This window comes from Scyliorhinus torazame, chromosome 13 (genome assembly GCF_047496885.1).
Source record: "Scyliorhinus torazame isolate Kashiwa2021f chromosome 13, sScyTor2.1, whole genome shotgun sequence".
NCBI classification, from domain to species: Eukaryota; Metazoa; Chordata; class Chondrichthyes; order Carcharhiniformes; family Scyliorhinidae; genus Scyliorhinus; species Scyliorhinus torazame.
The window spans coordinates 195205912-195231323 of NC_092719.1; the positions used below are offsets into that span (position 1 = coordinate 195205912).

Genomic DNA, 25412 nt, shown 5'->3' on the forward strand with positions numbered 1-25412 from the left:
TACGGGTTCATTAAATTGGAGGGGGTAAAATTTGCCTTGAGAGTGTCTGTGCAAGGGTTCTTCAGGCGGTGGCAACCGTTCCTAGACTTTCTAGTGGAGCGTTAGGAGGTGGTCAGCAGCAGCAACCCAGAAGGGGTTCTTTGTGTTTTCTACTGTGTTTATTATTGCTTAATGGGGGGTTTGTATATTGGGGGAATTCGTGATGTAGTTGTAAGATATTTATTTATGTGTTATTGTTTTTCTTTTTTCTGTGTTGTGTGGGGGGGGGGGGGGGTTTGAAAATATGTAAAAATTTGAATAAAAATATTTCTTTTTAAAAAATCCTCCCCACAAAACAAAATACTTTCTATTTACCCATCTGTTCCTATTAATACCTTGAAAATGTCAATTAAGTCACTCCTCAACCTTCTAAGTTCCAAGGAATACAACCCCAGTTTATATAACCTCTCCTCTTGGGAGTCCAAGTATCGATCAGGTAAATTTATGATGCACTCCCTCCAAAAGATAAATCCTTCTTGAGATTTTACAAAACTGGTGATTCAAATACAAGTAACACCTTCATAACATTCAATTGGAATCACCTCCCGCTGCCAGTACGTTCACACAGGTAACTAGTTTCTCAGTTGAACTAACCCTGCCAGTACTTACAGAAGCAATACCGTACAGTGAAATAATATACAGTGAAATAATACATAGAGTTATGAGAATTCCAGTTCAAGTCAGACCAAATGCAATGGATTTTTAAACCCCAAATTTTGAAGATTTGGCTTTTAATTGACTAGATGCTTCAAGGCTGAAAGGATCACAATACCCACCTTACATAGGCAAAACCTGCACTTGAATATGACTGCTTCAGACAAGAGTAATAAAAGATGAGGAATATCAGAGGATGACAGCTGAAAATAATCCAAAGAGTTGTGTTCTTTTCATCAACTGAGAGCACGAGTGGGGTTGCATTACGTGTACCTATTATTTGATATTCACAAGAGCACTCTTCTAGTCACCACTGCAATCTGAAAATGGATTTTCTACATCAGCTCACCTCAGTCTATCAGGTGATTTTGCTTTGTATGTCTCAGTACACAGGCAGGTCTGAAAGTTACATGCCATGGGACATAAATGAAGATTTATTTTGTGAGGTAAAGTTGTTTTTTGTCAAAACATATTAACATCTAATCTGAAAAAACACAAAAGGAAAAATCTCAAAGCTTTGATACACTTGAATGTGAATATCCACTGAATTAGAAACTGTGAAGAGTCAGATTAGTAGTAATAGTACAAATGTTTTATTTTGTATTGATGTTCGCAATGCCTCATGGTTATAGGTTACATGGTATTGCACGTTAAAATGCAGAAGGAATTCACAATAATGCAATTTAGGATTATTGTGTGTTTTGACAAGTTCGAGTTTGCCTATCATCAGATGTACTTTCCAAAGTGCCCATGGGTTCATTGGTTGTTTGATGAACGATTTGGAAGAATGTCAGTTTCTCATTTTGGAGAGTGGACATTATTTATAATCTGCACTCTCAGCATGCAGATGGGTTGCCTTTTTTTGGAGGACCATTGTATTGATGTCTTCCCATGTATTTAATGATCTCTTGAGCTGCTCGCAGAAGAATACTTTTCACTGTACCTCGGTACACGTGACAATAAACAAATCCAATCCAATGTCAGTCACCCAGAGGCCATTACTTTTATCCTTTTAACAGCGAGTGGCCGGTGCAGAATTTGAATTTGCTAGAGGAACCAAATCCGCTTGCTGAAAATATTGCTGGGACTATAAATCTGATAAGACAAAGGGTTAAAACGCACATTTTTCAATGTCATCAGAAAATCAGTTCAGATATCAACATCTCCAGGGTCCTTTGCTCAACATAGTACAGTTAAGAAAACCATTAATATGAGCAACACAGCATCACTGAAGGCATTACACAAAATTGGATGCACCATGGGATTGGACATAACACAGCGTGTCTTCTATGGGCACATGAAAAATTTAACCCTTTCCTCAAAGTTTTGCTTTTTTCAAATCTTCAGGTAGAATACGTCCCTTCTTTCTTGCTTTGTCTTTCTTCCGTTCGACCACGGCTTGTTTCTTTTTCAGTATATTTCTTGTCCTCTTATTTTGACGGCGTTCCATCCTTTCGACAACATGCTCCGTTCGCTTTTCCCACTTCTTCTGCCGCTGAGATTTGTGCTTTTCCTTTCTCTTTAATGATGCTTTCAGCATTTCCTCGTTGTCTTTGATTTTCAGGCCTTCAGCTTTGTAAAGAAGGTTGGTCCACTTCACCTTTGCTGCGACTTTCTTTGCCTTACTTTCATCTTTGCTTTTCAACTCTTCAATCTTATTCTTTTGCGCTTCCAACCTAGATAAGAGCTGCTTGTAGTTTTTGCCAATCAGGGGTGTGATGCCACCTTTAACGCTCTGCCGTTTCTCCTTTTTCTTCAGCTTTTTGTCTTTAACTACTTCGGATGGCATGTCCACTATATTGAAAAGTAATTGCTCTTCCATTTTCTTCGTCGTGTCCTTTTTCTCTGTATCTTCAGTCTTTGAAGCAGCGCTATCCTCTTGGACAGTCTTCTGTTCTTTCTTCATTCGTATCGCTTTTCGTTTTTGTTTTTTCCTTGCCCGTTCCTGCTTTCTGCGCAGGCGTTTCTTCTCCAATTCTTCAGGCAGCAAGCCTTTTGGATTGCCCTGATAAAAGGTGCAAGAAAGAGCACAATTAATGATCGAGCAATGAAAAGGCAGTAAATGGAAATCTTTGTAGTGACAAACTGGCAAATTGTATAAACTTGACCTTAAAATTTGAATACATTTATCTTTTTGATCCTTAAATTATACAGGATGGGTATGGCTCAATGTAGAAACAAAGGTTTTCAATCAGCAAAGTTTCAATTTCCTTGCCACCAAATTATTCCTACACAAGTACTTTCCTCGAGTAGAGAATTACCATAAGCAGGGTGCCGTGGTTGGCACAGTGGTTATCACAGTTGCTTCACAGCTCCAGGGTCCCAGGTTTGATTCCCGGTTTGGGTCACTGTCTGTGCGGAGTCTGCACGTTCTCCCTGTGTCTGCATGGGTTTCCTCCGGGTGCTCCGGTTTCCTCCCACAGTACATAGATGTGCAGGTTAGGTGGATTGGCCATGCTAAATTGCCCTGAAGTGTTCAAAAAAGTTAGGTTGGGTTATGGGGATAGGGTGGAGGTGTGGGCTTGGGTGGGGTACTCTTTCCAAGGGCAGGTGCAGACTCTGTGGGCCGAATGGCCCCCTTCTGCACTGTAAATTCTATGATCGACCAAACTGTTAGAGGTCTACCAGCAAATGATTTGTGCAAAGACTATTCCCATCTAGTGGATTTTTACATGGCTGACCCGAGGCGAATGAAAAAGAGGTCAGCCTATCTTCGGTGAGCAGCCTTGCCTCAAAGGTTGGTCGAGATCAATGGTTTATTTTGTGAGTGCTCCTCTGTGAGCATCAGAGTACTCACTACACCGGCACAGAGAAATTCCATATAAATTTGCTCAGACAGCAGTGCACAAAAGCCGACAATTACTCACAATGTAAGTGCAGCAGCGGTTTTACTCTATAATGGCATGCCACCCCACCCAATCCCTTGTGTTATACGAGGTAGCATAGAAAATTAAATGTTTTGTCTATATACTTTGAAATTTAAAAGGCTTGGTTATTAAATCACTAATGTAATCATTAAACTTCAAAAACGGGCAAAATGTTATACTCTAATCATCAATATCTTATTCCAAGCCATGTAGATCTTTCATTGCATCGGAATACTGTTTTTTTTGGGCGGCACAGTAGCACAGTGGTTAGCATTGTTGCTTCCCAGCGCCAGGGTCCCAGATTAGATTCCCGGCTTGGGTCACTGTCTGTGCGGAGTCTGCATGTTCTCCCGGTTCCTCCCACAGTCCAAAGATGTGTAGGTTAGGTGGACTGGCCATGCTAAATTGCCCTTGGTGTCCAAAAAGGTTAGGTGGGGTTACTGGGATAGGGTGGAGGTGTGAGCTTAAGTAGGGTGCTCTTTCCAAGATCCAGTGCAGACTCGATGGGCTGAATGGCCTCCTTCTGCACTGTAAATTCTATGATTCTACGATTTCCATTCCTTTTTCCTGCCCGAGGTGAGCTTCTCGAGTTGCACTCCAGAATTGACCGACTAACCAGCTGTCTTTAAACTCAATTCCAAGGATGCCCCACACGTTAATATTCACGGCATTTCAAAATATCCTACCTGCTCACGACTTTCTTGAATTTTCTCATGCAGTCTCTGACGCAGAATATTTACTGTTGAAAATGAGCTTGGTCCCACTTTGCTGACTGGGAAAGCAAATCAGGAGTTATTATTTCTAATCATCTGCACCCTGAGTTTACATTACCTATGTGAAAGATAGAGCTTTAAACAATATCATTTCAAAATACTTTTTTTTTTACAAAATATAATTTTGAGAATCTTCATAATTTTGAGATGCTTCTTCACGATTTTATTTAATGTCGTAGTGAAAACGTGAGTAGGCTCGGAGTTCGGAGTGAAGAAAGGAAATAAAGAAAAAATTTAATTCATATTACGAAACGTCCCTAAGAGCTTCACAGGTGAGTCATAAATTATGACACTGAGACACTCGAGGAGATAACGGTCAAACAAACACAAACTTGGTCAAAGAGTTATAGTCTTGAAGGAGGAAAGCGAGGTACAGAGGCCGAGAGGTGTAGGGAGGGAATTCCAGACTTGGTGCCTCGGCAACTGAAGGCAGATTTTGGATGACCTTGAGCTTACACAAGATAGAATGTGGGAGCTGGAGATTTTGTGGCATAGTCTGGGCTAGAAACTCTGGATTCAAGTCCTACTTCAATACTTGATGATCATGGAAGATGCATTCATAATATGGTAAAATAGGATGATTATCAACATTTAAATCTTTTCAATAAGTATGATGGCAGTCAGTAAGAGTAGGAGCGTCTCTTGACCAGCCATACTGCAGAAGGCCACGGCAAACCACTGCAGTACTTTGCCAAGCATACTCATGGATCAATCCTATGGTAGTTCATGATCACCAACACCCTCTTAGGGCATGGTACGTGGAGGAAGAGGAGAATGTGGGAGACCAGCGAGGAATGCATTGGAATAGTTGAGTCTAGAGCTAAATGAATAATAATAAAAGATGTAAAGTGTTGAACCCAAGTACCTCATTTGTGAAACAAGATAAATTTCACTATCCCAATGAAGATTAGGGAACTATTACTCATTATAAGACGTGGTTTACACACCTGTGGGACATTGCTGGACATGGTTCTCTTTCATTCCACCTTGAACAGTTTTAGGCCGATCCCCATTCACTGCTTGAACATTTTTCAGCTGCTTATTAGTTTTCTTTTTTCTTTTCTTCCTCTTCTTTTTAGGTAGGGCTGTGTCTTCTGAGCCTTCACTTCGAGAAACTGAAGAACAAACATAACCAGACATAACCCAAACAGGATGAAAACTTTATTGAATTCAAAACATTTTGTCATTAACCACATCATCTGAGCATTCCTACAAGTTAGTCCCCAAGCAGTAACTTTATTTATGAATAATGTGGTTTACATTAAACAAACAGCATTCGCATCAGTATCCGAATAAAGGAACTGCTGTTTCAGGAAGACAATGCATCTGGGTCTCAACAGAAAACGCTAATTTAGATTTGTTTTTCCAGCTTTATATTTCCGCATCTGAGTTTTTATTTCGGAATTCCTAAATGGTCAATACTGATCAATGTGAGTAATAAACCCACAAAATTGGTGACTGCTCTTCTCACCTTGACTGTTTTCATTGGATAGCCTCCAGCACTGCACCCACCAATACTCTGTCCTTCAAACAGCTTCTGAATTCACTTCCTCCACACAACCATCTCAAACTAATGTTCGGTTTGTGAATACTACAAGCTGACTCTACAAGTCAACTTGCTCCCAGCACGATAGCTCACAACTTAACTTTCCTCATACCATACTCATACTGTAACCTCTCATCCTGGTTATAATCACGATGGATGATTTTATTTTTTCATGGGATTTTAGCATCGCTGGATAGGCCAGCATTTGTTTCCCATCCCTAATTGCCTTTGAAAAGGTGGTGGTTAGCTACCTCCTTGAACCACTGCAGTCCATGTGGTGTAGGTTGTAGCCACCTAAATTGGCCAACTCCCGATTTAAAATGACGAACGGCAAAGGCTGATGGGAAAGTCAGCCAACATAGACAGAAACCAGCAGCTGCAGGTTTGCTGTGTATTTACCTCTGAAAAGGCCAGACAACATCGATACCAGCGACCATCAGCATAACAAAGTAGCAGCCATCTGCATACTGATGAGCAATCCCCGGGAACAATAAGTAACATTTTGGACACACAAAGCAAAGCCAGTCTCCTCGCCGCCAGCAGGAGCCAACACAAAGGAGGTGAACGAGCACCTCAAGACCGCCCATCGATCAGGGAACCGCCCCAGTATTGGAGAAAATCGAACCAAGCGATTGGGACAAAGTCCAATCACTTGGGACCAGGTACAGGGTCCGCTCCAAAAGGTGGGAAGCCCCTGGGGATTATAAGAGTTGAGCCCCAAGTTAAAATCGCTCTCTTCACCTCTGCGTCCTGCCCGGGTCACCCAGCAACACAAACCAACATTGACCGTGACCGGTGCAGTGACCCCCGAACAACGCAAGTCTTAATTCAACGCTCGCTACGAGATAGGCGCTCCTAGCTACCAATCCGTACCAACTTCGAATCCCGCAGACTCAGAACCAGAACGAAAGGCCATTTGTTCCCCTGACCTGGTGGGCCAGTCCGAAGTTAAGTATAGGCCTGTTAGTTGTAGAAGTAGCTGAGACGTAGAATTTGTGCATGAGTAGCGATTACTGTGTATAATAAATTTGCTTCGATTTGAATCTTACTAATCGGTATATTGGGTTATTGATCATTACTCGGACTTGAACCTCGTGGCGGTATCATAAAGATGCCTCTAGACTCGAGAGCAAAGGTAATAAAACAGAGCAATTGAACCAAGGAGAAAATCAGCAACATTATTTGGCGACATCTGACGGGACCCGATCTAGAAGTGGTAAAACCACTCCGGGAGAACCCAAGAATTTGAATTAGAGATCCAATTGGAAACAGAAAACCACAAGCGTTCAAGCAGTTCTGATCAATACTCATAATTCGGAGGTGTGTGTATGCATGCGTAACTAACAGGGCGATAAGGTAAAACTGATAGATTTTTTGTTGCGACAAAACTGTCGGGAGTTTGTATTTCGGAAAGTAGCGAAAGCCGTACCCGTATTTACAGCACCGCCTTAATACCCCTGTCCCAAAATTGAAGAGCACATTCGGATAGGAAAGATGGCAATGCAGGCAATGCAACGCCTCATGAACCCAGCTACCAGCAGCAATAGAGTGGGACAATGTCCCATTTGGGAGGAAGAGATCAGGAAATATCTCAAAGGGAAAGGATGGCCCCTTTGGAATGAATTCTGTGACAATGAGGAATCAGGCCCCGGGAGTATAGGATATACTTGGTGGGAGAACCTGAGCGAGATCCACAAAAAGAGCTTAGGGAAAGCTCGCAAGCCGATGGCAATCGTGTCCTGCGAGGCACAGAGGAGGTCGTTAGGACGCTCCTGAAAGAAGTAGAGGGCATACATCGAATGAGTAAGGTCGATATAAGCAAGGTAGAAAAGGAGCATTTAGAATTGAGAAGGAAATTGGCAGCAAAAGATGGAGAGGTGGAGGATGCCAAAAGGGCACACGAGTCTTGTCTGGCGCACTTAAGCAGCTTCCAGTCTCAATATGAAAAGGCCTATCAGGACACGCAACGTGCCTTCCTGGTACGTGAAGAAACAGAAAAGCAGGTAGAAGCATTGCAGAAACAGTGCAGCGACCTAAAGGCAGCATTAAGAGCACTCCATGCTGACACCACAGAACAAAGACAAAGCACGCGAGATCACACAAAGTGCTGGAAGCAGATTGCAGAGCTGCAATCGCTGCTTTCAGTTCAGAAAGGCTTCCACGAAACCTTTGGAGCGAAATTAGATCAGGAAGACGGCCCTGATTGGGAAGAATTGAATGAAACAGCGCAGAGATATGTTCAGGGATCATGTGCGCAGGGAAAGCCACAAAAGAGGAAAGCGCCCCAACCCCCCACAGAGCAGATAGTTCAGGCTCCAATGAACCCAGTCACCACCCGCCGCATAGCCATAGTGGACGATATGGAATTTCTATACTACACCCCCTTAACAGTGACCCAATTACGGGACGCGTGCGATAAGATCACACCGTTCCTCCCCACCTCAGACCCCACCATTTCTTTGCCACAGTAAAGCATCAGGCGACCATGTACGGCCTGGATGAGCGAGAGCATGTAAAGCTCACAGTTTTAAGTTTAGACCCTTCAGTAGCAGCAGCCCTTCCTGACCCACAGAATGTAGGAGGAGGCACCCTTGCAGAAATGCATACCACGATCCTGGATGCGATCGGGTATAACCGGGGTGACCCCGTAGATGGCCTCAACAAATGCAGGCAAAAGAAATGCGAGCACCCCACAGCGTTTGCTGGACGCCTGTGGATCCACTTTGCAGCAGTCTTTGGAGACTTAGACCCATTTGTCCCCAGACAACATGGTCAAATGGACCCGCACCCTTATCTCCCCTGCCACAGAAACAGGACAGAAAGCTTGCGTGAATTATGATCCCTCAGGGGAGGCCCATAACGAGAAGTGGGTAGTGAAAAGATTGTCCCGCGCTTGGGAGCAATCTATACAAAGCAAACCCACAGCCAAGAATCCCGAGGAAAAGCAGGCCGACGCAGATATACAGGCAGTTACAACACACCAGAACCCCGCATGGGTGAATGAAGGAAAGAACAGCCTCCCACCCAAGTCACAGGAGTGTTACAACTGTGGACAATTGGGACATTTTGCAAGAGAGTGCAATGCCCCTAGAAAGCCACACGGAGCCCAGCAGACAGGCACTGAGTAAGAAGAAGACAGAGCCCATTCATAGTGTTAGCGCCCGTTCAAATCAGATGGACCTGACCGGAACGGACTGACGGTGTTCGGGCTCCCCCAGTTGGGTCTGCGACACCCTTTGGGATAGGTCCGGATGACCGGTAGTTGCAGCAAAAATTTGGGGACAGCCCATCGAATTTCTCTGGGACACAGGAGGGTCCTGCACCACAATAAATTCCTCCACCATGTTCCTAAAGGACACGTGGCCCACTACAGCCACCATCACCCTCAGCGGTTTTACAGGCCATTCACAGCAGGGATACATCACAGTCCCTGTACCCATTCAAATCGGTAACATTACCACCAAGCACCCCGTAGTTTTAGTTCACCTGCCCAACACAGCAGAACATTCTGAGAATCGATTTCATGAATTCCCACAATCTTTCATTTGATCCAGTCAACCAGTGTGTCTGGAAAATGGCAAAGTCTGCAAGAGCCTCCGCAACGCTCAACATAGGAGAACATGCGAACAAAATTAGCGGCGTAGGCAAATTTTGGTTCAACCCGACCACGCTTAGTACGGACAAGCAGGTTAGGGCAGTTCTGCAAAAGAACAGGGCAGCATTCGCGACCCATAAGCACGACTGTGGACGGATGACTGGCTCCATACAAATAACAGGACCTGACCCTAGACCCCCAAAACAATATGGATTTCCCCAAGAGGCAGAGGGAGAAATCTCAACGGTAATAGAAAGCTTATTAGAGCAGGGCGTACTTGGATCAGTAGCCTCCACTAATAATACCCCGTTTTGGCCAGTGAGAAAGCACGATTGATTATGGCGACTGACCATCGATTACCAGGAACTCAACAAAATCACCTCCGCAGCAGCCCCCACAGTAGCAACAAGTCCTGAGACCATGCTCAAGCAGGGACTCAATTCCCGATACTTCACGGTTTTGGATGTCAGTAATGGATTCTGGCCCATTCCATTGGCAAAGGCGTGCCAGTACAAATTTGCCTTCACTTTCAAAAATCAGCAGTACACGTGGACCTGCCTGCCACAAGGATTCCACAACTCCCCCTCCATTTTCCACCGACAGCTGGCAAATGGTTTAGCCAAATTCTCTCACCCCGAATGTCTGGTTCAGTATGTAGACGACCTACTACTGCAGACAGACACCAAGGAAGAGCACATTGAGCTTCTGTCCGAACTCCTGGAATGGTTACATTCCATTGGCTGTAAAGTAAACCCCAAAAAGGCCCAGATTTCGGAAGATAAGGTGATATATTTGGGAACAATTATCACGCACGGTAAACGCGAGATCGAGCATAAAAGGATTGACACGATTGCTAAATTGCCGCTTCCCCAGAACGTTTCAGCCCTCCGGTCGTTTTTAGGACTGGTTGGCTACTGCCGAAACCACATTGACGGTTTCGCCAGCAAGGCAGCACCCCTCTCAGACCTGCTAAAGAAGGGAGCCCCCTGGGAATAGCTTCCGCAGCATACGGATGCTGTGGACTCTTTAAAACAGGCACTCCTAGCAGCCCCCACACTACAAGTTCCAGACCCGCTGTCCCCTTACGCTATAGGGAGGTAGCAACCACAGACTGCACCCTTTCGGCCGTGCTCCTCCAGGAACGGCACGACCAGTTAAGGCCCGTAGCTTACGTCTCCAGAACTTTAGATGCTGTGGAGCAGGGATTTTCAGCCTGTGAGAGGCACCTGCTCGCAGTATTTTGGGCAGTTCAGTATTTTTCGTTCATGACCGGACTGAACCCCATCACAATTCTCACCGAACACACCCCCACCCAACTTTTACTGGACGGACGACTCAAGGACGGTACAGTAAGCCAGATTAGAGCAGCTAGATGTCCCGTCCCTGCAAAAGAAGGGTCCAACACTGTTAAACGGACAAAGATGTCGCACACCTTTTTAGCCGACAACTTACAGTACCCCGGAACCCCCCACGAATGTGAAATTATCTCTCCACACCACAACACAGGCCCCTTTATTGCAAAAACACCCCCCAGAAAGATAGGTAGTTCAACCCAGAGCCCCCAGCACACAGACACGTGTGAGCCCATAAAGATCTATGTGGATGGATCTTCCAGTCTTGGATGGGACGCGCATAACAGGTTGCGGTATATATGTCGAGGACGCGCAGGGACGCGCCCTAGAAGAAATAGCAATAAAACTGCCAGGCCACTTAGGCGCGCAGGCAGCAGAGCTTGCGGCCATCGCATATCTAGTGGAACACCCAGATTCCTTCCCCAGCCCAGCAGACATATACTCGGACAGCCTCTATGTCTGCAACAGCCTCACGGAATTCCTGCCCCTGTGGAAAGCAAGAGGATTTGTTTCCGCAGACGGGAAACCCCTCCCCATTGCTCCGTCACATTTTAGAGAGAGCACAGAACAGGACTTTTGGGATAGTCAAATTTCGAAGTCACCATCGTTCCTCCCCCCCTGGAAATGTGAAAGCCGACGCACTGGCTAAAGCAGGTTCCAGACATGGATATTTTTGGACACCCCCCGAAAGCGCACCAGTGAATGCAGTTCAGGTGCCGCAGACAAAGATCAAGGATCTAGTGGAGGCCCAGAAGCAGGACAGCAATCTCAGGGAGATTGTAAAAGGAAAATATCCAGCTCCCTACGAGAGGTTTAAAAATGCACTGACCACACATGACGGTGTGGTGTTAAAAGACACCCTTTATGTGGTTCCTGAACAGGACAGGAATCAACTGATTTGTTTGTTCCATGACGGTCATGGACATCAGAGAATCGATCCCACTACAGCCCACCTCAAGCAGCTTTGTTGGTGGCCGAATTTAAAGGATAATGTTAATCACTACATCAAGAATTGTCTTATCTGCGCCCAGAATAATCCGGACAGATATGCCAAAAAGGCTGAGCTTAGCCACACCCGACCCGTTAATGGCCCCTGGACTAACCTCCAGATTGATTTTATAGGACCATTGCCCCCTTGCAGGAATGGTTATAAATATGTACTCGTGGTGATAGACACGTTTATGAAATGGGTAGAAGCATTCCCAGCCAGAACAAACACTGCAAAAACCACAGCCAAGATTTTGACCCACCACATCTTTACAAGATGGGGACTCCCCCGCAGCATTGAATCCGACCAAGGTTCCCATTTTACGGAACGAGTCATGCAGAACGTCCTCACGATATTTGGCATCACCTAAAAATTCCACATAGCATACCACCCAGTCGAGTGGTATTGTGGAGCGCATGAATCGGACCCTAAAATCCACCCTCAGAAAAATGGTCCAGCAAAACAACACCACTTGGGACTCAGTCCTCCCTTTTGCGCTGATGTTTTTGTGTAATACAATTTCAACTTCCACAGGTTACACCCCACACACTCTCATGACCGGATGCCCCATGAAAAGGCACAGAATTTTTATTAGGTTTAGACTTGACCAGCCCCGAAGTGACGGCCCTCACACACGAGAAAGCAGTAGAGCAATTAGTGAATAATGTTAAAACGGCTCAGCTAGCAGCCGCAGTGAAATTGGGCACCAGAAAGAAACAGAGCAAGACTTGTTTCGACAAGACAGTGCATGCGACTGAGTGCAGTGTAGGACAGCAAGTCATGCTCTCCGTATACAACCCCAGCACATTCCTGTCACCAAAGTACTCGGGTCCGTACTCCATTGCGGACAAAGTAAGCCCTTCTGTATACAAGATAAAGTATCTCAACGGAAAGACTGCGTGGTTCCATATCAACCAGCTGAAGGCATATGGAACACAGTCTAACCACTCACACCACGTCATGCTCGACGCAGCACACCACACCCCGCCCACAGCCAACGTAACCCTACCATCCCCCAACACGTCCAGCCCAGCCACAGACTCGACCTTGACTCCACCCCCGAAATATACACTCCGCCTCGGAACGCCCACCGACTGCAGCAGCAGAGACAGCGACTGTGACTCAGACGATAGTCACAGCACGCCTCTCTACTATCCCCATGCAACAGGACCAACACCCAGCGAATCCGACTACGATTCGAGAGATCCCTTCATGATTACTTTCCTAAACAAACCCCACCACCAACCCACAATGACGGCCCCGATTCCGTTCCCACACAACTAGACACCACCTATTGGCACAGAGACAACTCATACAGACTCGTCCGAAACGACGAGAGCGACCCCAAATCACACCATGCAACCCTATCAACCATAATACATTCAAGAGTTTGGCATCCGGGAGAAGATGACGACCTTGATTCTGACTCCCAAAACGAGAACCCCTTTGCGACCCTGTTCGCAACCGATAACTGAGGTGCCCAGATGATGTTTTAAAAGGAACCGCTTGGGAGAAGTGGTGTCCTTTCCGATGGAACCTGCCGCATGTTTTATGTTGTTTGTAAGTTTGTTAAATGTTGTTTGTCAGACTGCAACATTTTTTTCTCACAGCCCCATGCCTTTTCAGCCGAAACCGGAGGACTTGCCCACAGAGACTTGTAAAGGTCCCAGACGCCAGTTCAGCGGAACTAGTCTGTCGACAGATACCACAGACCCCCGTTCATAACTGCTCTTCTGGTTCAAGGAAGGAACCAATACGGCAGCCCCACCACGATGACTACATTTCTTGCCCGTTCTTGTCGGTTGCTCAGGCAGTGGAGAAACGGCTTGGGAACCGCCCTGCCTGGGAACCCCCCTCTGGTCACTACGCTCGGGTAGGAAAGACATGGCATTGGTAGCCGTCCTACCCGGGGACGTCATCCAACTCTTACTTGTCGGGGCCCATACGCACCTCATTTTGGAAATTTTAGTTCAAAATGTTCTGTTTTGTTTCAGGTAACCCTTAGGTTGTCAACCACATGTTATTTACATCCTGAAACATTTGGATGGTAAACCGGACAGTCTGCGAGACAGCTCGCACTGGTTCATTATTTGTAAGTGTGTCTTGTCCTAAAATTCGTTTTTGAAAAAAAAATTGAGGGAGTCACACATAGTGACCAATTATAAAGGGAGTAATTGGCACTAAAGGACAGACAGACTATCGTACGAGATGTTAAACCAATATAGTAACAGACACTATGCTTGATTCCACAGAACTCCAGAAGCTCCAGGACCGGAGAAGAGAAGGGAAAGAAGAAGCACCAGGAGGACTTCCTTCGGATGGTTCATCACCACAATGGACATTTGGTTGCGCGTGAACGCGAACCACATGACCTCAAGCCCCCCCAGCCGTTAATGTTTCACTTCCCCACAGTACCTAGAGCCCAGTCACCAGCGACACCACACCATCTTGGTGTGACAGGTTATAACCTGGTACTCCCTGTCCTATGTAATAGAATCCTTGTCGGTATTGGCGATACTCTGCTGCATCGTGCAGACTATGCATCTAAGAAAATGGAGAAGGAGAGCCTACCACGCTCGCACCCAGGTATATAGGATCAGATCCCCTATTTTCGGATACGACCAGACCCCCGCGATCTATAATAAAGAGCATTCATTTGCGGTTTTATTGTGAATAAAGAAATGTTCATGAGCAATTGTACGATCCTGAGCTTGACTGCCAAGCCAGGAAACAGGTGTATAAACTGCTATGCTTTTGTTTGTATGGTTGAGGAAGTTAGAGTGATGAAATGTTTAAGTGAGAGTAGGGTATTAAGGATAGTTAGAGGTTGCCAATTTTTTTGTTTTGTAATGCATGTCCCTGTTTGACATAGTGCCCCTTAGAATTGTCAGGTAAAATGTTTTTGCATAGTTATGGTCAATGTAGAGGCCATGAAAGAAGTGCTCCCCAGGTCAGGGAATGGAAAGCAACGTAGTTATGTGATCCTTCACGCTTCGCGTTAGGATCACAAGGAGTGAGTGTAGCCACCTAAATTGGCCAACTCCCGATTTAAAATGGCGAACGGCAAAGGCTGATGGGAAAGTCAGCCAACATAGACAGAAACCAGCAGCTGCAGGTTTGCTGTGTATTTACCTCTGAAAAGGCCAACCAACATCGATACCAGCGACCATCAGCATAACAAAGTAGCAGCCATCTGCATACTGATGAGCAATCCCCAGGAACAATAAGTAACATTTTGGACACACAAAGCAAAGCCAGACTCCTCGGCGCCAGCAGGAGCCAACACAAAGGAGGTGAACGAGCACCTCAAGACCGCCCATCGATCAGGGAACCGCTCCAGCATTGGAGAAAATCAAACCAAGCGATTGGGACAAAGTCCAATCACTTGGGACCAGGTACAGGGTCCGCTCCAAAAGGCGGGAAGCCCCTGGGGACTATAAGAGTTGAGCCCCCAAGTTAAAATCGCTCTCTTCACCTCTGCGTCCTGCCCGGGTCACCCAGCAACACAAACCAACATTGACCGTGACAGGTGCAGTGACCCCCGAACAATGCAAGTCTTAATTCAACGCTCGCAACGAGATAGGCGCTCCTAGCTACCAATCCATACCAACTTCGAATCCCGCAGACTCAGAACCCGAACGAAAGGCCATTTGTTCCCCTGACCTGGTGGGCTAGTCCTAAGTTAAGTATAGGCCTGTTAGTTGTAGAAGTAGCTGAGACGTAGAATTTGTGCATGAGTAGCGATTACTGTGTCTCATAAATGTGCTTTGAATCTTACTAATCGGTATATTGGGTTATTGATCATTACTCGGACTTGAACCTCATGGCGGTATCATAAAGATACCTGGCGACTCGAGAGCAATTGAACCAAGGAGAAAATCAGCAACAAGGTACACCCACAGTGCGGTTAGGAAGGGAATTCCAAGTTTTTGAATAAGTCAATGGAGTATGGCTTGGTGGGAAACGTGCAGATGGCAATGATCCGAAGCATCTGTTGCCCTTGCCCCACGATTGGCGAGGTCATGGTCTGGAGGGAGCTGCCAAATGAAGCGTGGAGGGTTACTGCAGTGAATCTTGTGGATGTTACACACAGATGATTCTTCTAACTACTGCCATATTTATGCAACCTGAATTTCCTTTAGTTATTTGTAAAATATGAATATCCAAAATACTTGGATTCTGGATGTATGGTCAGGTAGGATCATGGAAAGAGAAATAGTTAACTTTTCAGGTCTACCAGCTTTCATAGTCATTGATCTGAAACATTAACTTCACAGAAATGTTATGGCGCGGAATGGAGCCCTTCAGCTTATTGTGTCTGCACTGGTTCTCCGAATGAGCATTATGACTTTGTGACATTCCCCTGTTGCTAACTTTTGGTTGGTTCAATTGGCTGTTTTATAACCTTTGCTCTAGATTCGCCAGGTATCTTTATGATACCGCCACGAGGTTCAAGTTCAAGTAATGATCAATAACTCAACACACCAATCAGTAAGATTCAAATCAATACACATTTATTATACACAGTAAATTCGCTACTCATGCATAAATTCTACTTTCTCGGCTATTTCTATAACTAACAGGCCTTTACTTAGCTTTGGACTGGCCCACCAGGTCAGGGGAACAAATAGCCTTTTGTTCGGGTTCTGAAACTGCGGGATTTAAAAGCTGGTAAGGACTGGTAGCTAGGAGCGCCTATCTCGTAGCGATTGTTGACTTGAGACTTACTTCTTTGGAGGCAGCTGGACAGGTCACTGTCAAGGGTTGCTTCGCGTTGCTGAGTGACCCTGTCAAGAAGAACGATTTGAACTTGGGGGCTTTACTAGTCCCCAGGGGCTTCCTGCCCTTCGGGGCGGACCCCGTACCTGGTTTCAAGTGATTGGACTTCGTTCCAATCGCTTGGTTAGATTTCTCCAATACTGGAGCGGTTCTCTGATCGATGGGCGGTCTTGAGGTGTCCGTTAACCTCTTTTGTGTTGGCTCCAGCTGGCGCCGAGGAGTCTGGCTTGGCTTGGTTTACCTTAAATGTTTTGATTGTTCCCGGGGATTGCTCATTACTATGTAGATGGCTGCTACATTACTATGCAGATGGCTGCTTGTATCGATGCTGTCTGGGGTTTTTGCAGAGCCTAATACACAGTAGCTTGCGCCGGCTAGTTTTCGCCTGTGTTGGCTGAATTTCCCTTCAGCCTTTGCGGTTCTCAACATCATTTCTATTCAAATAATCATCAATTGCCCTCTTGAACGTATCGATTGAACCTATATCCACCACACTCCAGACAATGCATTCCAGACCTGAACCACTCGTGTGAAAAAGCTTTTCTCACATCACATTTTTCTTTTTACAATTCACTTTAAATCTGTGCCTTCTCATTCTCAATCCTTTATGATAGGGAACAGTGTACAGCCCTGTCATCATTTTGAACCTATCTACCAAATCTTCTGATAGCCTTCTTCTCTCCAAGAAGAATAGTCCCAACATCTCCAATCTGTCCTCATAACTGAAAGAATAGGAAGAGGAGAAGGAGAAGAAATTGCTTATTATCACAAGTAGGCTTCAAATGAAGTTATTGTGAAAACTCCCTAGTCGCCACATTCCGGCGCCTGTTCGGGGAGGCTGGTACGGGAATTGAACTGTGCTTCTGGCCTGTCTTGGTCTGCTTTCAAAGCCAGCGATTTAGCCCTGTGCCAAACCAGCCCCTGAAGTGGAGCATTGTGAGGTTATCCGTGGGGTTGCGGTAAAGCGAAGTGCGCGTCCTTGATGGAGAGGAGGGTGTCCAAGGAAGCAACCAATTTTGGAGAGTAGTCCATGGTGAGTCTGATGGTGGGATGGAACTTATTGATGTCATTGTGTAGTCGTTTCAGTGATTCTTCGCTGTGGGTCCAAAGGAAAAAATGTCATTGATGTATCTGGTGTATAACGTCGGTTGAAGGTCCTTGCGATGAGGAGGTCTTGTTCAAACTTGTGTAAGAAGATCTTGGCATATTGAGGTGCGTATTTGGTCCCTATGGCTGTTCGGTGTGTCTAGATGAAGAACTTGTTGTCGAAGGTGAAGACGTTGTGATCCAGAATGATGCGGATAAGTTGTAGAATTGCGCCTGGAGATTGGCAGTTGTCGGTGTTGAGTACTGAGGCTGTTGCAACAATGACGTCATGGGGGATGCTGGTGTAGAGTGCCGAGACGTCCATTGTGACGAGGAATGTTCCTGGTTCAACTGGTCCATGGGTGCTGAGTTTCTGTAAGAAGTCCGTCGTATCACAACAGAAGCTGGGCGTTCCTTGTACGATGGGTTTCAAGATGCCCTCGATGTAGCCAGAGAGGTTCTCACACAGGGTCCCATTGCCTGATACGATAGGACGGCGTTGGCCTTGTGTATTTTCGGGAGGCAGTCGAGATCTCCAACGCGGGGATTACTTGGGATGAGAGCACGTAGGGTGCTCTGAAGGTCTGGATCCAAGGTCTTGATCAGTCTGTTGAGTTGACGGGTGTGTTCCTTGGTTGGATCTGCAGGTAACTGTCTGTAGTGTTCCCGAGTTGTTGGTACACTTCTTTGTAGTAGTCAGTTCTGTTCAGTATGACGGTGGCCCCTCCTTTGTCTGCTGGTTTGATGACAATGTTGCAGTTGGTCATGAGAGCGCGGATGGCGTTACCTTGTGCTTGGGTGACGTTCGGGGCTGTCTTGTGAATGCGACTGATGAATCTGGCATTGGCGCGACTCCTGACAGCTTGAGCATACATGTCGAGTCTAGGGCAGCGGCCTTCTGGAGGGGTCCAATTCGACTCTTTCCTCTTCGATTGCCGCACCGTAGATCTCTCAGTCTGCTGTTCCGGTTCATTGGTTCTCTCATTGGGTTCGCTGTCGGCCTCTTGTGATCTGTGGAAGAACTCCCAGAGCCTCATTCGCCTGATGAATTCCCCAGTGTCTGCCACGAGAGTGATGGGGTCCATTTTGGCGGTGGTGCAGAAATTGAGCCCTCTGCGGAGGAATTCGATTTTGTCTGGTTGAAGGGTGTAGTCCGACAAGTTGACAATAGATTTCCCTGTATTGTTTTCTACGGTGGTACCGGGGAGGCTTGGTTTCAGCTGGTGGTGATGCAGAGTTTCTCAAGCTTCCTGTTCTTGGTGTGCTATAGGTGGCATAGTATCGTTGTCTCATCTGTTTGGCGATGTTCCGCAGCTGCGTCCTGAGCGCAAGTTGTGAATATGGACTCGATCTTGGTATTCTTACCACACTAGCCATTAGTAAAGCCCAGTATAACGGCTCTCTTCACCTATCCTGCCACCTTCAATGATATATGCACAGGTGTGGTTAGGTGGGATTATGGGGAAGTGAGCCTAAGTAGGTTGCTCTTTCGGAGGGTCGGTGCAAACCCGATAGGTCGAATGGTCTCCTCCTGCACTGTAGATTCTTTGGATATACACACATCCCTCTGCTCCTGCAACCCCTTACGAATTTTATATTGTCTCTCCATGTTCCTCCTCACAGAATGCATTACCTCACTTCTCTGCATTTAACTTCATCTGTTACCTACCTGTCTACTCCACCAACTTGTCTATGTCCTTTTGAGCTTCTACTGTCCTCCTCACAATTTACAATACTTCCAAGTTTTGTATCATTCTCAAACTTTGAAATTGTTCTCTGTACATCAAGATCTAGATAATTATTATAGATCAGGAAAAGCATGGGCCCCTGAGAACACCACTACAAACCTTCCTCAAGCCCGAGAAATATCCATTGACCATTCTTCTGTTTCTTATTGTTCAGCCAATTTTTTTTTTCCAGGTTGTTACTACCCTTTTATTCCATGAGCTATAATAATTTTAATCAAGTCTGCTGTGTGGCACTGCATCGAATGCCTTTTGAAAGTCCATGTACACCACATCAACAGCATTACCTCATTGACTCTCTGTTGCCTCTTCAGAAAACTTCAGCAAGTTAAACATGACTTCCCCTTTAGAAAGATCTTCCTAATCAACCTACAGTTTTCAATGTAACTACTAATTCTATCGGCAATAATTGTTTCCAGAAGCTTGACAACCACTCGTGTTAAATTGACTGGTCTATAATTGCTGGGGCTATCCTTACGACCTTTTTGGAACAAAGGTGTAACATTTGCAATTCCACAGGCCTCCGGCACTTCCCCAGAGTCTAGAGAAGACAGAGGATTAAGGCCAGCACCTCCGCAATTTTCATTCTCAACTTTGTTTCTCTCCACAGATGCAGCCTGACCTGCTGAGTATTTCCAACATTGTGTTTTTATTTAACACTTCATTGCATTTTATGCAAGCTCATTATTCCTACCACACTAGCCATCTCCTCTACTGTTCAAATGCCCTCACATTCACTGGTACGTATCAAATTTTAACCAAAAGACCCAACAATGAGCTTTCACATCCCGTTACCTCTGATGTCCCTCAAATGTCTATTCTTGGTCCCCCTACTTTCCTCATTTGCACACTATCCCTTTGCAGGATTCTCCAGACATTGAATCAGTTTCTACATGAAAACTGACCACATCGAACTGTACCTCTCTACCTCCTGTGTTGTCAAACAATTTGTCCAACATTCAGTCGTCGATGACCTGCAATTTATTCCAGAGACGTTTTGAAGACAGCAATCAGCACATCAGCTATCTTCACACACATTGGACCTTTCCAACAATTCCATCCTATTTTGCGCACCATGTTACAGGCTGAAACAATCTTCTCAATTTATTCAAGAGTGGAGATTTCAACCCCACACCTTCTCCGTCACAAAAATCACCTACAAAAATCCAACACCCCTTGCTTCAATTCATCTGTTGCTGAAATCTTTATCCAAGCCATTGTTACCTCCAGACTCCATGATTCCAATAGGGTAGCATCCAAACCCTGCAAAATTTGAACTCATACAAAATGTTGTTGTCCTTATCCATTATCAAGTTCAACTTATTTCTGTCTTTGATTACTTTCATCCAGTCCTTTAATGTCGCCAATTTAAAATTTTCATCCCCGTGTTCAGTTTTTTTTTGTTCTTTTCTATCTGCTCTTTAGGACAGGTGATAAAGCTTGATCAGAGAGAAAGGTTTTAAGGAGCATTTTATAGGAGACAGAAATGGAGAAGAAAGTTATTTTAGGAGAAAATTTCAAGACTTAGGGCAGAGAAGGCTGAAGGCATGGTTCCCAACTTTTCTTTTGGGGGGGGGGGCACAAGAAGCTACAAACCTGACGTTCAGCACATTGGAGGTCGGAGAGGAAGGTGAGCAAAATCAATTTGATTTAGCCTAAGTGTCCAGGATATTAGTTTTGTTTAATTTAAACAACGCTGCCATGCCCTTAATCGTTGGATACCAAGAGACCGGGGTGATCCTCTCAACAGAACAATTTCTAACACAGCAAATAAAAGCAAAATACTGCAAATGCCAGGAACCTGAAACAAAAATAGAAAATGCTGGATAAACTCAGCAGGTCTGGCAGCATCTGTGGAGAGAGAAAATTCATCTTACTCTGTGTGTTTCTCTCTCTCTCCACACATGTGCTGCCAGACCTGCTGAGTTCCAGCATTTTGTTGTGAATTTCTCAACACATGCCTCACCAAGTTTTCTTTTGCGCTGCTCCTGATTCTGGGACGCACAGATTTTGTTCCCCAGACTCTGAAAATACTTGTCTTTTGCAGCTAGGCTGGGATCAGCCATTCTGATTTCACACCAACTGTATTCGATCCAAGTGTGGGTCTGTTTCCTAAGGGAGGGAGGACACCAGTCACCACGCGGCTAACAGAACTGCCCGCAAATCCCGCGCTGGAGAAACTCGAGTCTTTTAGAGGGGGGGGTCAGTGTTTTTTTTTAAAGTGTGTTTGACGGGATTAGCCAAGCGGTTAAAACTGAAATTTAACTCAATTCCACACTGAACGAATATTCACCTCCACGCCGCCCGCCCAGTGTAGCGGCCGTGATCTCATCACCCTGCTGCCAACTTCTCTCCTCGGGCGCATTAAGACGACGTCACAAACTCAAATAGAACCTTTTCCAAGTGGCCGAGTTGAGGTACTGCAGGGTGCCAGGGCCAACTGTTCATTAAAAGCTTTCTTCACTTCTCCTTCCAAGCGACAAGTTGCCCACTGATTATCAGTTGTTTTTAAGTTTCCGTTCCTCTTTGTTATTTTTGGGCTGTGCTCCTACTCGGAGCGGCAGCCTTTTAATTTGCCCCTCAGTTCATTTATGTTCTATTAAGTTGATTGGCCCTGAAATACATAGCACAGTAGGGTTGTCAACCCTCCCGATTGGCCCGTCGCCAAGAATGAAGATTCCAGGACACTGCTGTGTGCAATCCTGAAGAAAAGTCTTCGTGACATTAAAAGCAATTGTATTTTTTGATAATTTCTCCTTAATAGTTATAAAATTATCAAAAACGGCAATTGGTTGGCTGACAGTCAAATATTGCCCAATTGGATAATGAGTCTTTTTGCTTCCCAATTGGTGTAGGAAGACAGTGTGGTTGTCTTTAAGACAGAGATAGGTTCTTGATTAACAAGGGGATCAGGGGTTATGGGGAGAAGGCAGGAGAATGAGGATGAGAAAGCCATGATTGAATGGTGGAGCAGACTCGGTGGGCTGAATGCCCTAATTTTGCTCCTATGTCTTATGTCACAAGGATCGATGCGTTGGCTGACTAATGGAGCATGCAAGTCATGTGATGAAACTTCCAGGAATACATTTAATCACAGTTGTTAACCCTACAACACAGACAAGCATGTCACATATTAGGGAGAACATATAGTTCAAAATATGCTGCAACACTGGAAATCTGAAATAAAAAGCAAGTCATCTCAACCTGGCACATTAACTCTGATTCTCTCCACGGACATGCTGAGCGTTTCCAGTACATTTTGTTTCTGCTTAGTTAACAATATGGTTTCTTTTAATAAGTAGTCCCTTCTTATTAAAAATAAGATTTCGTGGACTTCCGGGTGCGGCGATGACCAGCTGAGTCGCACGTTTCGGCAGCTTCCGGTGAAACGGACTTTTGGGCTCTTGATAGGAGCCCCAACGGCAATTTTGACGGCTAAAAACACTGTGCGGTAAACCAGAAGGGAATCCCCCCTGGATACGGATGAAAAAAGGAGGAGAAAGTGGCCGGATTGCAGTGGATCCTTTAGAACAGCGGCAAGGAAGGCAAGCAAAAACCAAGATGGCGTCGGAAGGTGGCAGTTTAACATGGGGCCCTGAACAACAAGAGTTCTTGAAATGCTGTGTGGAAGAGCTCAAAAAGGAAATGAAGAAAGAGCTGTTGGCCCCGATACTTCAGGCGATCGAAGGGCTAAAGGAGGAACAAAAGACCCAGGAGCGGGAGCTTCGGGTCGTGAAGGCAAAGGCAGCCGAGAATGAGGACGACATACAGGGCCTGGTGGTGAAGACAGAGATGCATGAGGCACATCAGAAACGATGTGTGGAAAGGTTGGAGGCACTGGAGAACAACGCAAGAAGGAACAACCTGAGGATTCTTGGTCTTCCTGAAGGTGCGGAGGGAGTGGACGTCGGGGCATATGTGAGCACGATGCTGCACTCGTTAATGGGAGCGGAGGCCCCGGCGGGTCCGTTAGAGGTGGAGGGAGCATACCGAGTGATGGCGCGAGGACCGAGAGCAGGAGAAATTCCCAGAGCCATAGTGGTGAGATTCCTCCGTTTTAAGGATAGAGAAATGGTCCTTAGATGGGCAAAGAAAACCCGGAGCAGTAAATGGGAGAACGCGGTGATCCGCGTTTATCAAGACTGGAGTGTGGAGGTGGCGAGAAGGAGGGCGAGCTTTAATCGGGCCAAGGCGGTGCTTCATAAAAAGAAGATAAAATTTGGAATGCTGCAACCGGCAAGACTGTGGGTCACATATCGAGGGAGGCACCACTACTTTGAGACGGCGGATGAAGCGTGGACTTTTATTGTGGAAGAAAAACTGGAATGAGCGGGTTATTAAAAAGAATGTTTGAACAAAGTGGTGGGGCGAATGTGGGGGGCGAACAGGGGGGTTAAAAAGGGGGGAAAGAGGAGTTTTATGCACTAATCCTGCGATGTGGTAACTTTTCTCTCTTCCACAGGTGGTGATGGGGGGAGGAGGGGAGGTGGAGGAGATGGGGCGTTGGCCATTGGGGGCGGGGCCAAGGGAGAAGCGCGGGCTTGGTTCCCGCGCTATGATAATCATGGCGGGAATAGAGAAGCAGGAAGGAGGGGGCGTCGCACGGTGCGAGCCGAGGTCACGGGTGAAGCCGAGGTCGGCCAGAGTTTGCTGACTTCTGGGAGCAACATGGGGGGAGTAATTACGCTCGCGGGGGATCTAGCGGGGGGGGGGGGAATTACTGGATTGCTGCTGCTGGGGAGAGGGGGGAGCTGGTATGGGAGGGGATGGGCGGGGGGGCACCGCCTGGGGGAGTTACAGCTGCGTGGGAACCGGGTGAGGAGCTGGAAAAAGGGGATGGCTAATCGACAAGGGGGGGGGGGGGTAGGAAGCCCCCCAACCCGGCTGATCACGTGGAACGTGAGAGGGCTGAACGGGCCGATAAAGAGGGCACGGGTACTCGCACACCTTAAGAAACTTAAGGCAGATGTGGTTATGTTACAGGAAACGCACCTGAAACTGATAGACCAGGTTAGGCTACGCAAAGGATGGGTGGGGCAGGTGTTCCATTCGGGGCTAGATGCGAAAAACAGGGGGGTGGCTATATTCGTGGGGAAGCGGGTAATGTTCGAGGCAAAGACTATAGTGGCGGATAACGGGGGCAGATACGTGATGGTGAGTGGCAAACTACAGGGGGAGACGGTGGTTTTGGTAAACGTATATGCCCCGAACTGGGATGATGCCAATTTTATGAGGCGGATGCTAGGACGCATTCCGGACCTAGAGATGGGAAAGCTGATAATGGGGGGAGATTTTAATACGGTGTTGGAACCAGGGCTGGATAGGTCGAAGTCCAGGACTGGAAGGAGGCCGGCAGCAGCCAAGGTACTTAAAGATTTTATGGAGCAGATGGGAGGTGTAGACCCGTGGAGATTTAGCAGACCTAGGAGTAAGGAGTTCTCGTTTTTCTCCTATGTCCATAAAGTCTACTCGCGAATAGACTTTTTTGTGCTGGGAAGGGCGTTGATCCCGAAGGTGAGGGGAACGGAGTATACGGCTATAGCCATTTCGGATCACGCTCCACACTGGGTAGACTTGGAGATAGGGGAGGAAACAGGAGGGCGCTCACCCTGGAGAATGGACATGGGACTAATGGCAGATGAGGGGGTGTGTCTAAGGGTGAGGGGGTGCATTGAAAAGTACTTGGAACTCAATGATAATGGGGAGGTCCAGGTGGGAGTGGTCTGAGAGGCGCTGAAGGCGGTGGTTAGAGGGGAGCTGATATCAATAAGGGCACATAAAGGGAAGCAGGAGAGTAAGGAACGGGAGCAGTTGCTGCAAGAACTTTTGAGGGTGGACAGACAATATGCGGAAGCACCGGAGGAGGGACTGTACAGGGAAAGGCAAAGGCTACATGTAGAATTTGACTTGCTGACTACGGGCACTGCAGAGGCACAATGGAGGAAGGCACAGGGTGTACAGTACGAATATGGGGAGAAGGCGAGCAGG

At 46.3% G+C, this 25412-nt stretch overlaps 1 protein-coding gene across 1 annotated transcript; it reads right to left on the minus strand.

The window, feature by feature from the left end:
- Positions 1-1263: 1263 nt before the first annotated feature.
- surf6 (surfeit 6) lies at positions 1264-21798 on the minus strand. Its single transcript, XM_072472755.1, has 5 exons — positions 21718-21798; positions 21391-21536; positions 5281-5448; positions 4247-4332; positions 1264-2698 (listed from the first exon to the last, which is right to left on the minus strand). Exons 2-5 carry the CDS (start codon positions 21488-21490, stop codon positions 2012-2014), a joined length of 1041 nt encoding a protein of 346 aa, XP_072328856.1. The 5' UTR covers positions 21491-21536; positions 21718-21798; the 3' UTR covers positions 1264-2011.
- Between the last annotated feature and the right edge of the window lie 3614 nt (positions 21799-25412).

What these genes read in the sequence shown, in the direction of transcription:
- surf6 (XM_072472755.1), bottom strand. Translation starts at nt 21,490, where the DNA reads ATGGCTGATCCCAGCCTAGCTGCAAAAGACAAGTATTTTCAGAGTCTG. An exon ending in GCAGCGCAAAAGAAAACTTG is followed by an intron (nt 5,449 to 21,390) that starts GTGAGGCATGTG and finishes TTTGTTCTTCAG; the next exon opens with TTTCTCGAAGTGAAGGCTCA. An exon ending in TTCAAGAAAGTCGTGAGCAG is followed by an intron (nt 2,699 to 4,246) that starts GTAGGATATTTT and finishes ACCTTTTATCAG; the next exon opens with GGCAATCCAAAAGGCTTGCT.